Source organism: Abramis brama, assembly GCF_963993115.1.
Source record: "Abramis brama genome assembly, chromosome: 15".
NCBI lineage: Eukaryota > Metazoa > Chordata > Actinopteri > Cypriniformes > Leuciscidae > Abramis > Abramis brama.
The window spans coordinates 28245518-28270107 of record NC_139977.1 but is presented as its reverse complement, the minus strand read 5'-3'; the positions used below and the strand labels follow the sequence as shown (position 1 = coordinate 28270107).

At 37.1% G+C, this 24590-nt stretch overlaps 1 protein-coding gene across 1 annotated transcript; it reads right to left on the bottom strand.

Moving 5' to 3' along the window:
- Positions 1 to 4620: 4620 nt before the first annotated feature.
- LOC311097362 (olfactomedin-like protein 2A) lies at positions 4621 to 23306 on the bottom strand. Its single transcript, XM_084136974.1, has 8 exons — positions 23169 to 23306; positions 17276 to 17536; positions 14290 to 14397; positions 13084 to 13272; positions 12041 to 12299; positions 8211 to 8471; positions 7791 to 7976; positions 4621 to 7213 (listed from the first exon to the last, which is right to left on the bottom strand). The coding sequence occupies exons 1-8, from the start codon at positions 23235 to 23237 to the stop codon at positions 6600 to 6602; spliced, it is 1947 nt and encodes a 648-aa protein (XP_083993100.1). The 5' UTR covers positions 23238 to 23306; the 3' UTR covers positions 4621 to 6599.
- Positions 23307 to 24590: the final 1284 nt, after the last annotated feature.

Genomic DNA, 24590 nt, shown 5'->3' with positions numbered 1-24590 from the left:
TTGTTTTAAAAATGTCCTTCACACTAAGAAAAAAAAGAAGCCTTTTTTAAGAACTGTTCACTGAAAGTGAAACAGTTCACTGTTTATTTTATTTTATTGAAGCCTATAGACACATTCATTATGTTATTGCATGGATATCCTGCTATTCTTCTCTCCTGAGAAGTCCAAACAAAATCATTATCTGCCATGCCTAAACACTTAAACAATTCAAGGAGAACGGCCTCCTTAAGTTTCTTCATTTAGAGCTGATATTCAAAAGTAGTTCTAGGGACAAAGAGAACATGAGAAAGGAGAGAGTCACTTTCATATTCCCACGAAAGCAAAGAAAAGTCCTGGAAATCCGAATCGTTTACTTATTTTGATGATTCTCCCATTTAAGGGAATCCATGAAGAATCACTGTTATCCTGACATCAGGAATAGCTCCAAACTAAAGCTGCTCATTTCCTTGTGTTTTGCTTGGTTTGTGCACATTTTCACAATGAATTCTCAAAGGATAAATCTGACAGTGTCATTTACACTAAATATATTATATATTGTATTTTTTACTAAGGAGTTGTGCAGATGGTGCAAACATTTGTTTGTCACAATTCCCGATCTCGCAGGCCCGACATCTGAATCAGCTCTATAAAATGCCAAAAGTGCGCACGACTCCATTGTGGGTTTGGGTTTATGCCTGCTGTAATACTCTTCACAATTTGATTAATTACTGCTGTCATGATCAATAAAAACATACACAAGCATCTCTTTTTAATAACATTCCGTTTACCGCCTTCCATCCACAACATTCAGTTTATAAGCCATGTTTTTAAAAGAAATGACAATGACATTTGACCTGTGATTATTCAAATCTTTCCCCACGAAACGCATTGCTTTCGCAGTCTCCAATTCTAATGGGAGCTATGCAAGTGCCACAACACTCTTTTTTCCAACAGCTCTGGTCTAAACAAAAATGGCAGATGTTTATATCTCACAAGTTTATATCTTGCAATTGTGAGTAGATATTTCGCAAATTCTGAGGAAAAAAGTCACAATTCCTTGATATAGGGCAGTGGTTCTCAATTCCAGTCCTCGTGACCCACTGCTCTGCACATTTTGTATGTCTCCCTTATTTAACACACCTGAACCAGATCATCAGCTCATTAGGAGAGACTCCATGAACTGAACTGAGTGTGTCAGATAAGAGAGACATACGAAATGTGCAGAGCAGTGGGTCACGAGGACTGGAATTGAGAACCACTGATATAGGGGCTGTTTATCACAACCGTAGACATCAGTGTTTATATCCGAACTGTAAACTTTAATCCCAGTAGCTACTTCTGTGATCATTTGAATTATTGTAACAGTAATAGTGATACTGTGTGGTTGAAAAGACTGTTTGTGAAGCATGTACATGACATTTACTTTTTCTGGCGAAGCAGCAGCGCCAATGCAGATTTGAATAAACACTGTGATCGTACTTAATGGTATCGTTGTCATTTAGGAATAAGATCGCGATCTTTTAACGATTAATCCTGACACTACTGACACTCTTTCCTTTTCACACTTTTAAATGAATACGGTTGCACATTCAGTCTTGAATGAGGATGGACCATAAGACCAATCACAAAACTCATTTATCAAACGTGCCCTTGAATGCAGCACTTAACCCCAGGAAGCCTCAGAGGGATTGTTGCTTTTGGACATTAAATTATAACATATGACACTTTGGTGTCTGTGTGTAGAAGCACATTTGGAGGACTTTAGCTAACTAACCCCTGCTACCCCAGCCTAAAATACCACAGGATGAGATGCCAGATAATGAGAGTGAGCTTCCTCTGTTCTATAATCTGGGGCTCACTTTTAATCCCTGAAACCTCTGAAGCCTTAACAAATGCACAAACACATATATGCCCTGAATGTATGTGTCAGCAGAACATCCAGTGCTGGAGCTGGTGAATCAAGTGAGGCCTGGTAGACCACCACAAACCACCAACAAACCAGTTACCGTGTTCCTTAAAGGGATAGTAAGTTTAAATTCTATACTCACCCTCATGTCGTTCCGAACCCGTCAGACCTTTGTTCATCTTTAGAACAGAAATTAAGATATTTTGGATGAAATCCAATAGCTTTCTGACCCCATATAGGCTGCAACATAATAACCACTTTCAAGGCCCAAAAAGGTATAAAGACATTGTTAAAACAGTCCGTGTGACTACAGTGGTTAAACATTAATGTTATGAAGTGACAAAAATACTTTTATACGACTTTATTCAACAATTGCTTCTCTTCCCTGTCAGTCTCTGACACTGTTCACGTAGTAAACACAGCAGCGCTTCTGGGTTCTACGTCAGAACGCCGGCTCAGTATTTGCCGGATCCTGCGTCAGAATCACACACAAGTGTCGTAGGGCTTACATGAACAGTATCAGAGACTGACACAGAAGAGAAGAAATTGTTGAGTAAAGTCGTTGTTTTTTTGGGGGGGTTTTTTTTGCATGATGTATGTAAAAATGTATATGATTAATAAGTCATGACAACATATCTATTTCTATTACTATAAATCATCTATTACTTTAAAATTTAAATAATGATTCAATACATCATCATTACCCTGATTTTCATGGGAAATTGAGCACATATGTCACTCGCCTGTGCGTATCAGTAAATAGAGAAGTTACTCCGGTGCCTTTGACACGTGTATGTTGTGGGAGTAACATAGGTTAGTTGTCACAACAAGCGAGAAAGGTTGACATGGATAAATAGTCATGTGTAGCTCTCTAACAGAGTTCATTGTAAAGCATTATATCTATTTTGAAGGGTCATTTCATTATGGGTTGTTGTGCTGTAATTTATTTTCAAGGAAGTACCATGTCTATCAATGGTATAGGCCTATAGCTACAGTAACGTCTTCAGCTGAGATCCTTTCCATCTTATATCTCTTAAGCCTAGTAGTGAATGTTTTATGAGCAGTAGGATAAGTAAGGGATAATGTAGAGCGAGGCGGTTGTTATAGCGAATACAACCCCGACAGGCTGATCAGGACCCCGACGCGAAGCGGAGGCTACCTCCCGCTTATTACATGGCTACCTACCAAATAAATCAATAATCTGACACAAAATATTGATTTAAAAAGGATTTTATTGATTTAAACGATTGTATTGCTTCCGCTAAAAAAAATAGTCCGTTCCGTTTCTACGGTTAGAATCCTGCATCCATAGCAACGCTCTGTTTTTCATGGCAACGGTGTTATCCTTAGCAGCGGTCTGTTATCAAGAAATAACAAGACCGCATTCTACAGTAGAATTCAACCAAGCCATGTAATAAATATATATAAATATATTATGTTTTAGTTATTTTAGTACTTCAACTCAAACTAAGCAAATATTTTTTATTTAATTTCAAGTAATGAGTTTTTTTATTATTATTAGGCAACATTAATAACTAATGCGAATTATTAACAGCAATGCTCAAACATCCTCACATCTGTTTTTTCTGAGAAACTAGTGTCCCCACTTCTCCTGAAACTATATCAGCCAAAACCATAAAGCGCTTTCAGGCACGTCTCTCATCCGCTGCCTGATTCTCTTCATTGTGAGTTTGATTAATTGCAGATTACAGAGTTTTTCTTTCTCCATAACACCACTCCACAATTATTAAAACAAATGTCTTGAGTTAATCTGAATGATTTACAGAGGGTGACTACTGCCAAAAACACTGGACTACCACACATCAGCGAGCGAAACCTGCTCAAAAACGCCAAAAACACATTTTCTCCACTGACAATAACACTAACCATTGCAACAAAGTCTGATAAAACACACCATTTGAATTCAGTCATATAGATCCTTAATGCAAAGAACTGTGTATAGTCCTTTCACAGTACTTTTCAAAGCACTAATTGCACTAAATGCACACTGTATAGCATGTGTTCAGAGTGAACAGGCTCAGGAAATGACTGATGTAACAGCACTGATCTGTAGAATCACAGCGAGTATCTGTGTTTGCTTTACAGTGATCTCTTTACAGATTAACTCTAATAGTGTGATTTTCACAGTAGTATGCTGGTGCTTGGGCTCCCAGAGTGCATTACGGCATTAATAAAAGTTAGACCGTAATTTTATTGTTTAAATTAAAAAAATGTGTTAATATAAGTCATTCAATTATATTTATAATTACATTTTGACTATGTAACCATGTGCAACCAATTATTGCCAGTAAACATTATTGCTCTATGAAGGAAATTAAGTATCCAGATCCAAGTTCACAGTCGAAACGCTAATTATCATAATGGAGAACTATTACACCGTATCAAAAATGTGACAGCCTGCATTGCCTTCCTTAGCAAAAATACCAATCAAATATTTTGCAACAAGCTACTGTTAAATATTAGAAAGCCTGTCAAATTTTTAGTTGTCAAGTCAGCATGAAATGAAAGTTGCAATGACTTTACTGCCATATTGTGACATAAATCGGCTGCAACATTTGACCCATTTTCCCATTGACTGGATTGTGAAACGTGATCATTGCATTGGATATCAAGTCATATCACAAAAAGAGCAAGTTGCATTTTGATTAAAGATTGCAAAAATGCATAGATTAATCATTGACAATAAGACTCGTAACACAAATTAAGAAGACAAATAGGGTCCATTTAAATTTTAATGGCCTTCAAGGCTTTCTTAACAAAACCCACACACTCCCACAAACTGTTCCCATCCATCCCAGCAGTCTTTTTAATATGTTTAGAAATATATCTTACAACTCCAACAGCACATTTAACAAAATCCAAATAGAGTTTATTAAAACCAGACATGCTGCATTGACAAAGTCTCGGAAATCTCTTCCCCTTGGGACGATTGTGTTTCTAAAACTCAGTCAAAACAAAATATTCTGCTATTTACAGTGGTCACGAGGACAAGAAACCGCTTTTAAACCACAAAAACTACAACATTCTAAACACTGGTAAACACTGTTTATACATGACATATGTATCTGTACCCATGCATCACACAGTCTTTCCTCGCACGACCTGTCTGTTTAAACATTCTATACGTAACCCTGCCCAGTCATTAGAGAGACTCACAAACATAATCATACGCTCGCATTAGCACACAAAGCATTCTTTCTCCATTATCATGCTTTGCTTTACCAGTCCACTGAGGCTATATTGGCCGAAACACTGGAAGACAATTTTCTGGCACATTCTTGATGTGAAAACAAGCACCAAGTTTCCTGCAGGTGTGTCTTGAATGCTTGTAATGTTTATAGAATATCATTATAGGTACATGAAAGATTGGTGGTTGCATTATGTTGTTGGTATAGTTGACATGACATGTAAGCTTTTATTTATAGTAAAGAGGAGCATGTCACGTAACTCGTAACTTAACGGTTTACACGTGTCCTAACCAGGAGCGATACGAGACCTTTGTCCGCAGTGTGTGAGACGGATTTTGGACCAATGAAATGCAAAGGATAGGTGTCTGCTGCTCGAAATCCTATTCTTAATAAATGCTTTAGTGTAAAATCTAAAATCCTTTAAACAAGACCAATTTACTTACATGAATGTGTTTTGTCTTAAACATACTTATACTTGAACATTTTATACTTAAATTTGTTAGTGACGAGACGAAATACATTGGTATTAAAGATGCAATCCATGAAAAAAAGTTTTATTTTATGCATTGTTGTTTCTCAAGTAAAGTTTTCATGTTTAACGTTTTTTTAGATTTTTACTAGACAAAAAAAAAAAAAAAGAGTAATTAAAAACTTGCATAACTTACATTTTATTACTTAAAAATTATTTAATTTTTTTTATTATCCATTATTATACTTGTATACACTAAAAATTAAATGTATAAAATGTTACCATATACAGTACATACTTGTTATTGTTTGTCGCTTTATTGCGACATGCCTGGTTAGAACAGTGTAAATTATGTAAACATTTTTTAATAGATATTTTAAAAAATCAATTCAAAGTTCTACAAGCTGTAATGGAAAGCTCTTTAGAACCTTTCACATGAATCGCATTAGGACTTCAGTGCACTTAAGGACAAGTTAACTGTGTGACTCTGAAAAATTTTACCTGCAAAGTTCTGTCCTGTCACGGAAGGCCAATTTTTACGGATAAATCTTTACATTTTTGAAGTAAAGCAGGAACGTCATGCGAATTGTCCAGTGATCATGCTTTGAAAGGTCAGTGGCATGTGGGATCAAAGTTGAAATTGGTTGACTTTAAGCCGTGTGTAATTGTGTGGTAACCATTAGTTGCACTTCAAAACGGGTCAAAGATACAATGCTCAACACTACGAGTATAGCTTGACGCTTCGCTCCATGGTGTTCAGTGCATTGGAAATGTTAACGTGAATCATGTGAAAGAGAAAGTGGCAGTGAATTCAAGAACTGTAGAGCAGCACGCAACTACTAAACTTCTAAGTTATGTAATCCCTTTGTCCTTATATAATCTTGAACAAATGTACATTAAAGTTCATTAGGACGCAATGAACCGTTTCATGAGGGTGTTTGTCAGTGGAACCAATGAGGCAGTCGTGATCAGATACACAAGAAGTGGCTTTTGCTTCGCTGCAGTGTAGAGTAGATGGCATTGATAAAGTCTGATTTCATTTATTTTCCTGCTCTACAAAGTTGATGTTGTAGGTGAGCTGGTGTCCATTGTCCCAGGCGTACAGAATCTTCTCTTTAGGGTTGTAATCGACTTGTGTGGTCAACCCGTATTCGTTAATGAAAGGTAAACGCGGAGACGCCTCTGCCCCTGTAAGCGTGTCGAACGCGTACGAAACCTCCCCTTCCCTCTGATTGTAAATGTCCACTGCGTACAGGACGCCGCATATTATGAAGCAGTTCCCGAACGAATTTAGCCTCAGTCTCGTCCTCCACGTGGTCTCCTTTTTGACAGACAGGTCATTGGGATCTAGTTTACTGACTACAATGACGTCGGCCTGTCCGTAGTCATCGTCAACAGACGGGTAAATTACCCAAAGTCCATTCTCATCCACGGCGAAGTCGATATCAGAGTGGCCTTTCCACTTCCAAGGTGTGGTGTCTTCATAGACGACGTCGTGAAGCTGAGCCCAGGCGGCTACGTACCGTTGCTTGAGATTGTATTTGATGATGTTCTTCGTGAAGGCACGATTATAGTAAAACCCTCCTCTGTACACAACATGACCTGTTCCGATCCAGTTATAAGGGAGCTTGAACAGGTTACTCCAACGGCCTGTAGGAAAAAAGAGAGGAAAGCGGGTAAAATTTTTGGAGTAAATGTCACAATAGTGAAATTTCACAGCCATAAAGTTCCATTGTCTAGTGTCATAGGTGTAGAGATGTATAAAGCACAGCTAAGACAGGTCACTTTCAAGCGACTCCCCTGGATCTGTCTTAACAGGAAATGTTTTTAGAAATCTATTAATACCAGTCTTAACAGGCACACAAACACACACTTATAGAAAAGCACACCAAAATCAACTGTTACATCTTCCAAGCTCTTTCTCTTGTTCCAGGGACACACACACACATTCACTCAGCAAAACACACAGGCACACATCCAGACACAAACAAACTGGCTTGTTCCCAAACATCCAAATCATTCACATTTACACTTATTTAGACATCCAAACCTTCTCCAATGGAAAAGCCTTGTCTTTGTTTCACAAAAAACAGAGCTTTTAACTCAAAACACACACCATCCAACTAATATCCGTCTCTCTGTCTATCTATACTATAGACAGCTGCATTGAATAAATAAGTACATCATTAATTTGTAGGTCTCTAAAGAACAGAATTATTTTACACACCCTGTTTAAAGTTGTCTAAGTTCCGGAACTCTACGAGGTTGTTGCCGTAGTAATAGTTGGTGACGTAGATTTTGGAGTCTCTGGCGGTGGGATCCTTCATCCACGCGCCTTCGTTCCTGCCGTAGCTGTGCTGTTTGACTGGCAGATCCACCGACGCCAGCGTCCCTTCACAGCTGTGCTCTTTAACTGCCAAAAAAACAACAGTTCAGCCCAACAACACACATGCGCCAGGATTCAACCATTTCCCTTGGTTAAAAAAAAAAATGTAGCCAGAGTTTTAAGTTTAGTTTAGTTTTCATATTTATTTTGCATTATTTCATTCCAGTTTACATAATTTTTAAACCAATAGGTTTTAGTTTAGGATCATTTTTGTGGTGCTGCTTATGTACGAACTGAGTTTTATTGTTAGGCCTACTGTACCTGCGATGTATGAGTTATTGCTGGTGTTGTCCAGCACTAGTGAAATCGTTGGGGCCGGTCGTTCCTCTCTGTATATTGTTCTGCTAGGTGTTGTTGTCCTCTGGGTTGTTGTTGTGGGACGAGTGGTTGTTGTTGTTCTTATTGTCGTGGGTACAGTTTCTGGGGTGGTCTCTGTTGCTAAGGTAACGGGAGCGATTGCACTTTCCTCTTCCTCTACTTCTACCTCAAGCAACGTGTCTGTTTCATCAGGCTTCTCTTCACCTGATAGAAATACAACCGAAACAGAGCAAGATATTAAAATCATCTCACATGTCACACTTCAATAAAAGCACTGCACAGTGCACACTCTATACCAGGCAACAACCTTATGCACTGGCGGTAACATCTTTACATATTTGCATATAATGAAGCTTTGACTGAAAAAAAATCAAAGCAACTTGACAAATTTTGTCAGAAACCTAAAACTTGTTTACTGAATTGTTGTTATGAAACTAAACGTTCATGCAAATCATCAAATAGATCAAATTAATCCATCTTTGGTCAAATGAATACAAACCACATTATAATACTGAAATGCTAAAAACAATATATGAATTGACGGATTCAGAAATACTACACAAGAGCAGATTCTAACCAAGAACAGACTCATTTTATTTCTTACACCTGCTCTGTGTGGACATGAAGTCTCTGGAAACATTGTACTTCTTTACCCGTTATGCCAATAAAGCTTTGTTGACATGTTGAAGTTTGAGTTTTAAACTTGTTTCGACACCAATTACTCAACACATCCAGGACAAAATGACGTGCATCTAAAAACAAAGCAAGTTGACGTTTGAGTGAGTATTTTGCCAATCTGCTCTCCAAGAATATGAATACACCTGGTTTGTAACCGCTGTCACGTTGAGCATGTAACACGCTCGATCTCACCATACATTTACTGTGGTGGTGCACCTGCTAGAGTGGCACGGGATTGAGGGAAAGCTATATTTAACGAGAGAATGGATTTGATTACTGTACATTAGATCACAGGGTGGGACAACGAAAATAAACATAGTATTTATTAGTGAAAGTAATTTGTTTATTAGAAATTTTTTACTTGACTTACGCACGGTCCGCCGGATTTTGTATTGGCTTTGCATTCCTGTCAGGACTGATCATACTGAATCTGCATCACAGCTCTGTTATGCATTATCTTAAACCAGTCAAACAAATCCATGCAGTCCAATAGCCAAGACACGCTAACAAAGTTAAACAGTCCTTAGTCAGGGGAGATGCCACATTCAATTTGACATGAACAAAAACAAGGCATCTGATGGACAAAGATAGTTTCTTTTAACAGATGAACACTGAACCTATGTAATTCTATTCTGACTAATGCTGTGTAACTGTCAAAGTTCAAAGAGTCCAAAGACAAAGATGAGTCAAAAGTTATAATCTAAAGGTATTTAATAAAAGAATATCCAACATAGAGTAACAGAGTGCTCAACACACAAACAATAGCCAACAATGAACTGAGGAAACACAGGAACTTAAGAATACTTAATAGTGAACTAAGAGATTAACAGGTGTAATGATCCAATGAAATGCCATGGTAACTGATTAGAGCAACAAAGACCACAGGAAATAATGAAAAGCAAACTAAAAGCAAACGAAAGTTATACAAACCGGAAGACAGAACACAACGAGTGCAGTGCTGAAAAGGGGCGGGGCTACCTAATATCTATAGGTTTTATGTATTTACATGATTTATTTTTTATTTTTGGAGAATTGCATGGAAACCAAATGCGGATCTATTTGACCCACAACACGAAAGGTGTACCCTGATAGAGAAAAGTGTGCATTAAAACTGTAAATCATCCTCTGTTGATAATCGTACACCTGCAAACTGAATGCTTGCATAGTCGTGTTTCCTTATATACAGCGTCTTCCAACATCTCCAGGGCTGTTACCAGTGCCATACCCCTAATCTTGAATATCTGTTGAATATCCAACATCCAACTTTAAATGGTGCACAGAATAAAATCCACAGGTTTGATGTTGGCAAAGTGGCACAGTTTTCTTACAAATTTTTTTTTTTGTATTATCTCGAGAATTTAACGCTAAACTTAATTTGGGTTTTTTATCTGCAAACCAAAACTGCAATATGAGAGGTTTCCAAAGTGCTAGTTTACAGACTAAACTTTTCAAAAGTGTGTCCATCTTAGGGCCGTTCATTTACTGTAATTTATGCCTTAATCAAATTCCTTGTGATTGTATCTAACGTGCACTGAAATAGTCGGGACCCAATTTGGGAAGTAGCGATTAGGTTACGCCTATGGATAACACAAAATTAGATCAGACCACATTACAAGTCACAACTGATTGTGGTGCTTTCAGAATCATTCTTTTATAGCTCAGGAAAAAAAGAATCAGTAATCACACAGACTGTCAAGCTAATGGCGGTAACTATGGAGACTTTCAGGCGAGAGGCACACATCTAAAGCTTAAACAGGAAGTGAGTCTGAAAGCCCACATGAATGGAAACACTGTTGAATTGGAGACATTTGGCTGTTTTTTGTAGAAACCCTAATGCCGATATGAATGTCATGTCAGAAACTAAAACTGATTCATTAGTGTGTGTTGGCTGTCATTTCAGACTCTAAAGACACTCTCTGGCTGGCATCCTACACTGTATCCTGTTAACTTGAGTGCTGGATCATCTAGTCTCAAGATACTGAGATCGAATCTCACTGTAAGATGTTCATTATGTGAGAGTACAGTGTGTGCATGGACTTGGCTGTAGTTTGGGGCCCAAAAATATCCCCAAAAGAGAGAGCAATCTGACAAAACCTCACTTTGAGGACATCTGGGACTTTATTTGCCACAGTACATGCAGCAGAAATTGTTGTCAGGTTCATAAATAAAGAAAACACTTTCTTTTAACTGTAAAAATGCTAAGTTTTATTTCAGGGTTAGATTTAGCATTAGTATATTTATAATTAAATTCATATAGAAACAGAAGTCAAGGGTTTGTCCCCATCAAATAGCGAAGTGCACAAGTGAGTGTGTGTGTAATATTTAATTTATCATCAGTGCATCTGGCAGATTTTCCTGGGAAAAGGGAATTGGAATTTCTTGTCTCTGTTTTAGTGTGGATAATGTGACACAGACGATGCGTCTGCATTTTATTCTGCTCTTAACATGGTTATGTGAGTGGATTATTAATATAGTTCATTATCTTGCTATCAGAAAACAGTTCTACCCTTTCAGCAGATGAAGTGGTCTAAAATGAATGACTGTGTGTATGAACGTGTGCACATGTGTCTTAAGTTATGAAAGTGTCTGTGCTAATACCTAAGTGTGTGTGTGTGTGTGTGTGTCTGGACTGGCATGGATACAAGCAGCTGTGCTTCAATGGGGAACACAAAGGAAACAACAATGTCTCTATAAAGGCCAATCCACACTGCACTGACAGATGGCGAACGACGCAGACAATCACCAGATTACAGTTCGTCACTTCTCGAACATTCTACGACCCGACAAATGCCGTTTCAACGTTCATTTGGTGATAACAAGAGCCGGTCTATGCCAACAGATGCCAAAGTTGACGCCAACCTTTGTCTGTGAGTGCAGTGTGAATTGGCCGTAAGAATATGTTTCTCCAGGTGATTCTGACCTATATAAGTTTGCCTTTGCAAGCAAAATTGGTGAAGTTACTCCCCAGAATTTAGCTAACTCATACCTCACTACACAATCTCTAAAGAGAGAAATGTTTGTAAAGAGAGTAATGTCTTTTATTCAATGCCAATGCTTTAGAGGCTAAGATAATGTGTAAATAATGTGTATCTTACCTCTGTTTTGGTTGCTCGTCTCATCGGTTTTGGTGGCTTTGTAATATGTGATTCCCCGGATGAGTCCTGGCTGGTTCTGTGATGGTTTGGTTTTATTGGGCAGTTCTGTTTGCTCTGTTTTACTGGGTTTGTTTGGTTTTGTGGTCTCTTTCTTTGGCTTGGCTGGCTTTTCCTTCACTGGCTTTGGTGGAGGTTTCCCTTTTTCGGGTTTCTTTGCTGGAAACTTTGAAGCATCTTTGATATTTGTCCCCAGTGTGTCCTACAATCATAACACATGTCTAACTCAAAAGATGTTAGAGATCTCATCCTAAAAACTATATTAACACTTACATAAACTCTATGCAGTTATATAGATATGTCTCATATTACAAATGCACACAGTATGCATATTTTTATTTTGTATTCTGCCAGAACAGAACTGAGATATTGTATCCAATAATGCAATGCACCAAACTGTGACTTCCATTTCCATTGACAAATTAACTTTTTCAACATCTCATTCTTTAATAACCATTTGATTTGCACAGCCAAACTGCAAAATAACCATATTTATGTCAGAGAGGATCTGGATGCCACTCACTGAATTAAATGGGGAACATGATCATGTGATATAGTGCAGCACACTATTAAAGGGGACTGGGGACCTATTATGTCCCCGTTCTCTGCGTATGCCTTGGTCGGGAGTTATTTAAATGAGGAATATTGTGATGTGTATGTTCCTGGAAGAAACTCAAGACTACAATCAAGTAATTTAAAGGAGTTCAAAAACAGTGTGCACTGATATAAATAATGGCTCATTTTAAATTGACTTTGTACTTTGTAACTTTGCAGACCTTTTTCATACTCAATCAGCAACACTAAAGAAAGCTGAAAATGTAAAAAGCATAATTGGACCCCTTTAAGTGAATTAAATTGAATAATTTTCACATACTATAAAAAAAAAATAAATGCAGTAAACTGAACTGTATGCAGTATTCCATTCTGAACACAACCTAGTCCTAAACCATCAAAGTCAGAGATGAAAGGTCATGACCCTTACTTACCTGTGCTTTGCTTTTAGGGCCTGAGGAGGAGGAGTCTTTCTGCAGCAGCTGAAGGCCCAGATTGGACAGCTCCTTCTTTATGCTCATCATGATGTCAGAATGGTTCTCGTACTGCCGTAGCTGATTGGTCAGAGTCGCCACACTGTCCCTCACAAAGTCATTCTCCCGAGTGAGGTTCATCTTTATCATCTGGATGAGGTACACGGCTTTACATCATACTACTACATACAACAACACTTCTGCATTTAACTGTACATAAATACATCTGCATAAACATTTTACTCAAACTGTTATGCTGCTAATATAGTCTATATTCTCTTATGCTCACCGAGGCTGCATTTTTTTAATCATAAATACAATAAAAATGGTAATATTGTGAAATATTATTACATGTGATATAACTGTTTTCTGTTTGAATGTATTTTAAAACACTTGAGATGCAAAGCTGAATTTCAGCATCATTACTTCAGTCTCCAATGTCACACAATCATTCTTAAATCATTCTAATATGCTGATTTGCTGCTCAAGAAACATTTAGTATTATTATAATCAATGCTGAAAACAGTTGTGTTGCTTAATATTTTTGTGGAAACTGATGCATTTTTTTTCAGTGATACATTTTAAAAATTCTTTGATGAATAAAAGAACAGCATTTATTTGAAATAATAGAAATCGTTCATAACATTATGAATGTCTTTACTTTAATTTCTTTCAAAAAAACTTACTGACCCCAAACTTTAGTACCAAACGGGACTGTGTGTAATTAAATTAAAAGTATAATTCAATTAGAAAAATGCAAACTAGAAGCATTTTCACTAGTGGTCTCAGACTATATATGTAAGGCATTTGATAATGACCCTCAGTATACATAAAAAAATTATCTCGTAAATTTATTGCGGTGCAGATTTCTAGCCCAGCTTTACCCGATAATGAGCAAAATTTAATTGGAAATAAAAACAGAGTACATAAGTGTGACTATTACATGACTGTGGTTTTCATCCTTTGGTCATTTCCTCTCTCTGTCCCACTCTTTCTCACACACACACACATTATTTTCCCATCCCTCAAGCCAAAGCGAAGTGGTATAACGGTTAACTTTAGCCAGAGCATTGTGGGTAGCCACAGAATGTCCAGTTAAACCCAGCCACGGCTCATTAATGTCCACATGTGTGTTCACACGCACACGGCCAGTGTAATCACACTCACCTCCTCCAGGTTGTTCATTTGAGACACCACCTTGTTGATGTACGAGTGAACTTTAAGAAGGTCCATACTGAAGAGAGTTCCTTCCAGAAGGTCCACCATGGACTGCAACTGCACACAAAGAATCAGGTGACTTTCAAAAATGAAACATGAGTGGAAAATTACTTTTGGAGGTTCACAAAGCAGCTGCTTGGGTTTTATTTTCAATCTGCAGTAATATTTGACAGTTCGTCACGTCAGTGATTGACAATAATGATTAACATATTGTTACTTTGGTCAGCCATCTTCACAACATAGTGTCGGCCCAGATCCGGCTCATATCTGGTACACATGGATTCCACACGGCCCAGATGTGGGCCGGATCTGTGCCGACACTATGTTGCTTTCTGGAGGCTTGTTTCCTCCAGGGAATAAAAAATAAAAAAGGTAATTGCGACTTTTTTTTATTTATTTATTGTTATGTATAAATTACAGAATTGGAATCATAAATTCAGAAAGTCAGAATTGTGAGAGAAAAAAATCAGAATTGCGAGTTTATATCTGACTTTTTAACTTGCATCATTTACTTCTTTCCTCAGAACTACGAAGTTTATATCTCTCAATTCTGAATTGTGAGATATAAAGTCAGAAATGCGATATATAACTCTTTTTTTATTGCAATTGTGACTTTTTTCTCGCAATTGAATGTTTATATATTGCAATTTTGACTTAACTCGCAACTGCAGGTTTATATCTCTCAATTCGGAAAATGTACCTTTTTTATTCCCTAGCAGAAACAAGCTTCCAGATAGCAACATAGTGTCAGCACAGATCCGGCCCACATCTGGGCCGTGTGGAATCCATGTTGCAATTATGACTTTTTTCTCGTAAGTTTATATCTCACAATTCGGACTTTATAACTCGCATTTGTGACTTTATTACTTGCAATTATGACTTTATAACTCGTAATTGCGAGAATAAAAGAATATGAGATAAAAGCTGCAATTAGCTTTAAAAAAAAAAAAAATCATGGGAGAAACAAGCTTCCATAAAAACTAGCTTAGATTTAAGCTGGTGTTTTTAACAGGAAAAAAAAAAAAGACTGAATTTTTTTTTTTTTCCATGAGAGTAAATTCCTCATATGCTTATATTGTTGACTCGTGCCGCAGAAAGTTCAGTCGTGTAACAACTTGACTGTCGTGATGATTAACAGCTTCATGCAGCATCAACAGATATGAAGAAACTGCAGCGAGGTTAAAATAGAGCCACATGTTTGGAGCTAAACAGCACACAATCAGCAAATGTTTTAGGTAATATTAATACCATTGTGTTTAACTACTGACTAAAGGCTCCTGAATGATTTTGCAGCCTTTAGCAGAGCTGTAGTCAGGACTGGCGTCAAGGGGGGGCTTGCAACAGTCCCAAGGCAAACCCCCCCAACACCCCCCCACCCCAATGCGATTTTAAACTTAGGGGGTCCCACCACAAATGCGATTTCTTTTCAGTCTGAGAAATATAAAAGCCCCCCCCAAGTCGTGTGTCCTTGGAGCCGGGCCTGACTGTAATATAGTAATATAGTAATATAAAACCTTGGACTGATCATCAGGATTGTCATGTGGCTCTGTGTGTGTGTGTGTGTGTGTGTAATGTGGAGATATGGACTGGAATGCTCAGACAGATGGACAAAAGAGAAGAAAAGATGGAAAGAGTGAACCAGACAGGAATGGTGCAGAGGAAAGAGGACAGGTGCTATAAAAACACACTTGCGAACACGTGCGCCGCATACATGCCCAGAATTCTGCTGTTTAACATTCTAAAGTGAGTCAGAGCTCCATTAACCTCAAAAACAGCACTTCCTTTCCTACTTCTTTTAAAGTTATGTCACGGTTGTGTATCAGTCATGTTTTTAGTAGCATATCAGTAACAGCCAAACACATTAGTACATTGCAGTAAAGTCGGGCTTATATTTTTAAGTGCAAACAGTTTGAAGTTATAGTCTGAGCATCATTAATGCTGAATTTGATTAATATACCAATAATATAATGTTTAAGTGAGTCAAGTGGTAATTTATAGCCTGGATCTGTAAAATTAAATTTAAAAGTACAATTTTAGGCTATCCTTACAAACATGTACCATGTTTTTACTAAATTAAAATGAACTGTAGTTACTGTAACATATTTTTATGGGTAAATGTAGTCCTAAATCATCATATTAAGTTTTATTACAACTGTGTCATTTATATTATTTATAGTTATAGTTTGTACTGTAAGTGTTTGTAAAAGGCTACTATTTTTTACTATTTTACTTTTTTTTACCATTTTAAAAGTTTTTTTTTTATAGTATAGTTACATTCTGCAAAACTCTTTTGCTTAAAGTCGGCATTAAAGGGAAGTTGTGATAGTCTTTTCTTCCTTATTGTGATTCATATCTGAGTGAAACGGCTTCTTAAACAATAAGACAAACAAGGGACTTGATTTTATGCACTGGAAATTGATTGGATCGTTGGATGGTTGTGGTTTGCTATTGGTGGATCTCATGTGAGTGACAGGTTGCCCCGCCCTCACGCCAGTAAACACATCATCAGAGAAAAGGAGAGGGAGGGGAAGCTATTTTGATTACAGATTACGATGAATTTAAAAATAAATAAATAATGTGTATGGATGCATCATATGCTGTAATATTTCATAAAAAATAAATAATAGACAATTTTGATTTCATGGTGACTTTAATCAGTTATATTGTCTAATTCAGTAAAATATCTAAATACAAAATAAAAATAAAATAAATGTACTAAATAAAATTGCTTATAAATATTTTTTAGAAAATATATATAATATATATGTCATCCTTATACCATTTACAAACTACTGAAGTTTATTTTTAAAACAAGAAAAAAAAACTGTTTGCAAATGGGGCATGAAAGAACTTAAACTACGGTTATCATGCAAGAACTCTGCCAAAGGGATATGGGATATGTTTAATGGGATGTGTTTTAAAGTATCAGGTCTACCTTTAGCAGCTCTGGCGCCTGTTTCTTGAGTTTTTCCATCTTCCATTCGTTCTCGCAGGGGTTGAGAGAGGATGGCGGAGCCGTACAGGAGCATTTACAGTCGGCTCCGGAACTCACCGTCTCCACCGTGTAAAAATCCTCCACGCGCACACTTCCAGTCCTCAAGCGGGCGCACGCGTCCCGGGTCAAAGGCCGCATGATGCACTTACAGCGGCAGTCGGATCCCTCTGATGTCATGCGGACTTGTTCCTCCCCGAAGATCTGAAAAGAAAATTGATAGAAAGTGATGGAAATTACATTGTGTGCTGTGACCCAGTGACCTACTTCAGTGTCATTTCTGCCACTTTGCAAAACTATGTTCACTTTAGTTCTCTTCAGAGACATGCAAACCAGCCTGAGACTTGAGTGTATTGATCAGTGCTTAAACCCGAGCTGTCTTCCTGACATCAGATATGAAAGTTTGAGGTCAAAAGGTCACCAGTGCCACACGACAGAATTCAGCCACATGTGCCACAATGACCTATGACCTTTTCTCCTTCCTAGTTCCCCGTGTCCATCATTACTCAATTACTAAAATGTCATTAGTGTCAAGTCATATGGCGAATTTATTTTTGCTGCTAATCATTTAAAGACAATTTTTTTTCTTTACATCTTAACTTCAACAGACCAGTCCATAATCAACTAGTGAATGTTGACATGAGTAAATCAATCACATAAGCTGTAGAATACACCATCTTTATGGCTACAGAGTGACCGTCATCTGTCTTCTGGGCTGTTATTGTCAATGGACTGAGTGGAAAGCAAACAGATGGTGTCAAATGAGTAACCTTTGACCTCTGAGAACTGAAAACCGCATCAGAGTGTGTCCTTATTCAGATCAGTTTAGACACTATAGAAAGAAAGTATAAATGCACTTAGACAAATACATGCAGGTATGTGTGTGCGTGAGTACGTGCGCGCGCGTGTGTGTGAGAGAGAGAGAGAGAGAGAGAGAGAGGGAGAGAGAGGGGGTTTAACATCTTGGATTACTTATATCCTCTTCAGGAATTCTGAGACCTTCTTAAAAAACAAACGGAAACACAAATCATCAAACCCTGCCAACTTTGGTAATTTAAAACGTGAGAAAGATCGTATTGCTTGATCCGCATGTCTGATAATGTTTGTGTGAAGGGTATGTGGGTGATTGATGTGTGATTTATGAGCAAACTCGCTGTTCAAACATGTTTTTATTCTATTGCCCCACACTTCTATATGTCTTTGTCAGTTCAGTTCATTGACATCCATGATGATCTATTAACAATATAATCAGTTTGCCTCTTTCCCAGCTATTATTTGGCATGTTTAGGACAGCAACCGAAGTCTCCAAACAAACAGAGGGCAAGTGTCAGCTGTGTTGTGCTAAAATAAGCCAATCCAATCTGATTTCCACAGCAGGGATGAATTTCTTCCACTGAGATGCTGGCAGGATGACAAATCCCAAGGAATTAATAGCTATATTGAGTTAAACAGATAGAACAACTATGTAGCAATATTGTTTTTTACACCATATACTCATGCTGACAGCAAAACAACTGTATGATACTGTACCATTCAAAAGTTTGGGAGTTTTGTTTTATGCTTACCAAATGCCTTATGTGTTTATTTTTACAATGGTTTTCTATGTTAATATATTTTAAAAATATATTCCTGTGATGCAAAGCTGAATTTTCAGCATCATTACTCCAGTCTTCAGAGTCACATGATCCTTCAGAAATCATTCTAATATGCTGATTTGCTGCTCAAGAAACATTTCTGATTATTATCAATGTTGAACACAGCTGTGCTGCTTAATATTTTTGTGGAAACCGTAATACATTTTTCAGGGTTCTTTGATGAATAGAAAAATCAAAAGAACAGCACTAACTTGAACTAGAATGGTAGAATGGAATGGTTTTTCAACTTCAAATGTCTTTACTGTCTGTGTTGATTGATTTAATGTATCCATGCTGAACAAAAATATTAATTTTGTTCTCACAGACCTCAAACCTTTGTCTATTCTGTCCATGCTGAATCATATAGTTCTGTCTCTCTTTGTTGCCCCGTCTCAACTCTGACTGTAACCACCAAGCACAGGTGCAGAACGATGATCAACACTCAGTAGCCAAACGCAATGTGCTTCAAATCCCGTGTGGCACAAATACAGTCCTTACAAACGCACAAACTCTGATTCACACAGCAGCTGACATAACAACTGTGAGAACTCTGAAATGTAAACCTCATGAGGAGAGGACAGATAAAAGTCGAAGGACATGAGTAATCCTCCTTATAGGTCAAATCCTCTGTAATCCCATGTGAGGAACCGGACTGGCTTTTTGTCCTTCAACTTTAAACTGAGATAATTAGCAATTTAGCTACATATCAATCTTTGATGCACTGCCAAGAACAAAGAAAAAAACAGAAGCATGTGAATTTTTCTCTCAGGACCACCACCATCCACCACTATTTCACACAGTCTTTCTCTTCTCGTTTCTACCTTTCCTCTATCACCCTTTGAGACTTTTTAAATTGGACTGACCCACTTTTAAGAGCAATTTGTTAAAGTCGGCATGAAACGATATTTGCGATGGACATTTCTTCCTTATTGCGACGTATATCCCAGCGAAACGGCTTCTTGAACAAGAATAAATGTAGGGCGGGACTTGATTTTGTCCACTGGAAATTGATTGGATGGTTGTGGTTTGCTATTGGTGGATCTCATGTGAGTGACAGGTTGCCCCGCCCTCACGCCAGTAAACACATCAGGCCCCATCATACATCCCGTGCAATGCAGCACCAGGCACGACGCAAGTGTTTTTTGCTAGTTTCAGCCCAACGCAGTTATCATTTTCACATCCTGCGCCACGTTGTTTAAATAGCAAATGCATTTGCGCCCATTTGTGCGCCCATAGTCTGAAAACGAGGTGTGTTCAGACGCATTGTTGGCGCGTTGCTATTTTGAGGCAATTTGAGGTTTAAAATTTTTTGAAACCTGGTCTAAAGTCCATGGCGCAGTATTTTTTTTGGTATTTAAAGGGCACATTAGTAATATGAGCCTATAGGCGGGTCCACAACAGCATACACTCTGCTTATTAAACACACAGGGACGCGCAGCAGCACGCAAACATTTTTAAATATGAAAAATAAAAGGGTTACAATGTAAAAGAGTATTATTGTGTACATAAAGATATAATCCGGCTTGTCCCGTAGATGGTCTGCTTGCGTGCTTTAACCTCGCGCACGAGCAGATCCGTTTCCTCTGTGGGGAAGCGTTCAGCTTGTGGTCTTTCAGCTTGCAAATTCCGCCATGTAAACAGCAAAGGAATGGGAGATGAGACTCGGATTGATTTATTGTACGTAAAGCCCAAAACACACCCATTACTCATTAAGAGAATATGGGACAACTCTTTTAGACCATGCGCCGGGCGTGCCGACCATTTTTCCCGTCATTAAACTAGCAAAAGTGGATTCGGACATGCCCTAAGTGTAATTGCGCCCTGAACTTTAGACCATGCGCTTAGAACGTTAAAATAGAGCCCATCATCAGAGAAGAGAAGAGATGCCGTTGCAAGAGGAAAGGGAAGTTATTTTGATTGACGATTACGAAGGCACTATTTGTTTGTTTTTTTAAATATGATGTGCAAAGATAAAACATTTCTTATCAAATTAGCATCATGGCATCAAGCTTTGCATGTGAAAAAAAAAAAATAATCTAGTCACCTTCTTCATTTATATAGCGCTTTTAACAATGTAGATTGTTCCAAAGCGGCTTTACATTGATAATAGGAATATCTATATATATATACAGTATATATCCTCACATTTTTTGTGCTCAGCATAAGTAACAATTAAGTGCAAGGAATAAAGCAAGAAAACAATCCTCCAAAAGTGAGTATTGGGGCCCTGTCCTCCTCTCCAGTGAGCCGTGACCTGTGATAAGTGCGGCTCTTGATGCGTCGTGACGTCTCGGTGTCGTTTTCTCATGTGTGGTTTTATTCGTGGTAAATCAACCGTTTTAGCTGAAGTGACTTTCGCTGTATACACATCAGCCTTTCATCTTCCGCCACAGCTGGAGGGCTCAAAGAAAGCTTTGAATGAAGTGGTAAACACTTCTCATTAGGCGCAATGGGAACGTTTGGGATGAAAAACGTAAAAGACGTTGAAGACACCATAAAATACATTTGGAGTATGGAGCGGAGATTATAATGGAAGGATGCTGGAATTCTATATGATGGATTAGAAAATCAGCTGTCTTGCAGCACGCTGGAATATTATTATTATTATTATTTTTTAAAGATGTCTCTGCACTCTTTCCGTATATGTTTCTCAAATCCATGATTTAGGATGCTGAGGTTTGCTCCTGGAGACCTTCCTGAGTTCAGATCAACTATAATCAAACACACCTGCTCATCAAGGTCTTGCGGTTTATCTGAAAATAACAGGCATCTTTAGGAAAAAACGTATATTGAACATTTCTCTCACTCTTAAAAATAAAGGTTATTTATTGGCATTGATGATTCCATAAAGAATCTTTAACATCCATGGAACCTTTCCATTAGACTGAGGGTTCTTTATAGTGGAAAATGGTTCTTTAGATTATTAAAATGCAGGTTCTTTTAAGAACTGTTCACAAAAAGGTTCTTTGGGGAACCCAAAATAGATCTTCCATGGCATTTATGTGAAGAAAAAACAAGGTTCCAAAAGGGTGTTTAAGATTGTAGACAGCAATGAAATAAAGAGCAAATGGTATTTTCCTTCTAAGATGTTTCTCCTGAGGACAAAAAAACCTCTCCTCTAGAGTTAGAGAAATGATCTCAATGTCTCAAAGTACACTCAGATTTGCCAAGATAGACACCGATATCAGATATTTCAATACGGACTCATCAAATTCTTCCAAGAGCAAATAATCAGTCTATGCACACTTTTAGTTGCTCCATAAAATCATAGGAATTTCAGTAGAAACATCAGAGACTAAGTTGATACTAAATGTAAATGATAAAAGATTAGAGCCAATATTACCTTTTTTTTTTAGGTCAATGTTGAAAGCAAATGAAATCAGGGCTTATTTTTTTGCCCTTCAAACATTTTCAGTACCAGGTAAGTCACAAAAGTATTATTAGAATGGTTTGATCCCCTTGTTTTTGTGGTTTTAAAACAACAGATAAAACAGTTTTGATTCTACTGGAGGAACCACTGACTGACACTGTTTTCTTGGATCTGTAAAAAGGTGTCTGGAGGTGTGGTGATCTGAAGAACTCTTTTCATTTTAACAATAAGGCTAATGAGTTATGGAAAAACCTCTGATCAATCATATGTTCTATTGTGCAGGTGTATTAGATTAGAACAACACAGCAGAATCTTTCAGGAGCAGGATTGAGCACCTGTGATTTTAGACTGTGTTATGATATTTTTCCAATCATGAAACCAAGACCTTTGAACTCGTGCCAGGGGCGCTTGCGTTGCGCTCAGTGTGTGTGCCCTGTTGAAGAGGTTAATCCTGGCACTTTCAAAGTGCCCGCCCGTGCGAATAATCATTTTAACTATATAAAAACACCAAATCCCACTGAACTGAATTGAACATGATCAAATCTGCTTTTTCCTCCACTGCAATGTTCTTGAAAACAAGCCATTCCACTTCCAACTGATAAAGTTAACACTGTCATGCATGAGTCCCATTTTATTAAAATAAATATTATAATTTTATTAAAAAAAATAGAATAATTCATTATAGTGATAATTAGTAATACAATTAGTAAATAAAACATTTAGTCTATTTTTGCATGTTCTGGAATAACAGTTCTGCAATAATATCTTAACAAGCTTTTCAATGAATGCACACAAATGCAAAACTCATTCTCAAAGTTGAATTCTCTCTTACCTTGTTCAGAGATGACACATGACTGGACATCATAAGTAAACAAGCCACGAGCTCCACAATCCCCCACATCTCGCCGGACTATGAAGCTCCACTGTGTGTGTGAATGTGTGAGATGTGCGCTGATGCGACTACAGACCCATCATCATCATCATCATCATCATCACCACCACCTCTCTCTCTCTCTCTCTCTCTCTCTCTCTCTTTCTCAACACCTCCACCTACTGGACGCCCCAAAAAAGGCAAGTAAATATGAATATAATAGTAATGAATTATGTAATAATATAGTTTTATTTACTCAAATTATTTGCGTGTTAATAATATATATCAATTTATGTGGTAAATTATGCTTAAAAAAAACATACTTCAAAATAGGCCTTTGTCATAACTCATAAAGTCATGGAGATATCCACCGCATATCAAATCATGTGTCGTGTTTAATCTGTGATGGAAACGACGGTGAAAAAATCTCTGACTTTGTTTTGCTAAGGCTAATGTCATAGATATAATTAAATGTAGCCTATACTACACACAGTTTTAAAAAGTGTTTTTGTTTTTGTTTGATTGTTGCATAATTTGACAGTTAATGTTCACAATTAATTATCTTGACAGACACATTACGTTTCTTCATTGCTGCCTTCTTGGTAACCAAGTTCAAACTTAAAAAAAAAAAAAAATAGTGACAAACCAGTAGCAGAGGTGGAAATGATGACACAACTGTGGGAATTTTTGTAATTTGTGTAAGTTTTGATATAAATAGTTTTCACGTAATAAATATTAAAATAATAAATATATTATTTTATATTATTTGTTACTTTATATAGATACATATATTTTAATATTTAATATATTACATATTTAGATTATGTTTAAGGTTTGACATTAAATGTAAATTTGACATTTCAATTTGTATGCTTTATTTTTGTTTCATTAATGTCAGTAGCGACTATGAATTACAATAATAATAAAAACGAAATATAGCTTATATAATATAATATACAAGAGGAAAAGGGCACTTTTTTCAATAATATCATACCTGCCCTAATGAAAAATAAATATACTAAAATGTATTTGAAATACATTTATTTTATGCTAAGTATAATGCATTTACATATAGCCTACTTAATATAAATACCCTGCAATTGTACTGTTGGTATACTAAACTTATATAGGCTATTTAAAGTCAGCTAAATTGGAACAACTAATTTTCTTCTAAATGTAGGCCTACTTAAGTTATCCAGAAATAGTGCTGAAGTTCAACTAAAGATATAGGCTATTAATTTGATTGTGCTAAAAAGGAACTATTGCAAGTATACTTTAGGTTCACTTTAAACATCTTGCATTTAAAGACTAATGTTATAGAGAGATCACACTATCCTTACTAGTGATATTAAAACAGATTTTAGGCTTAATATTAATAAATGC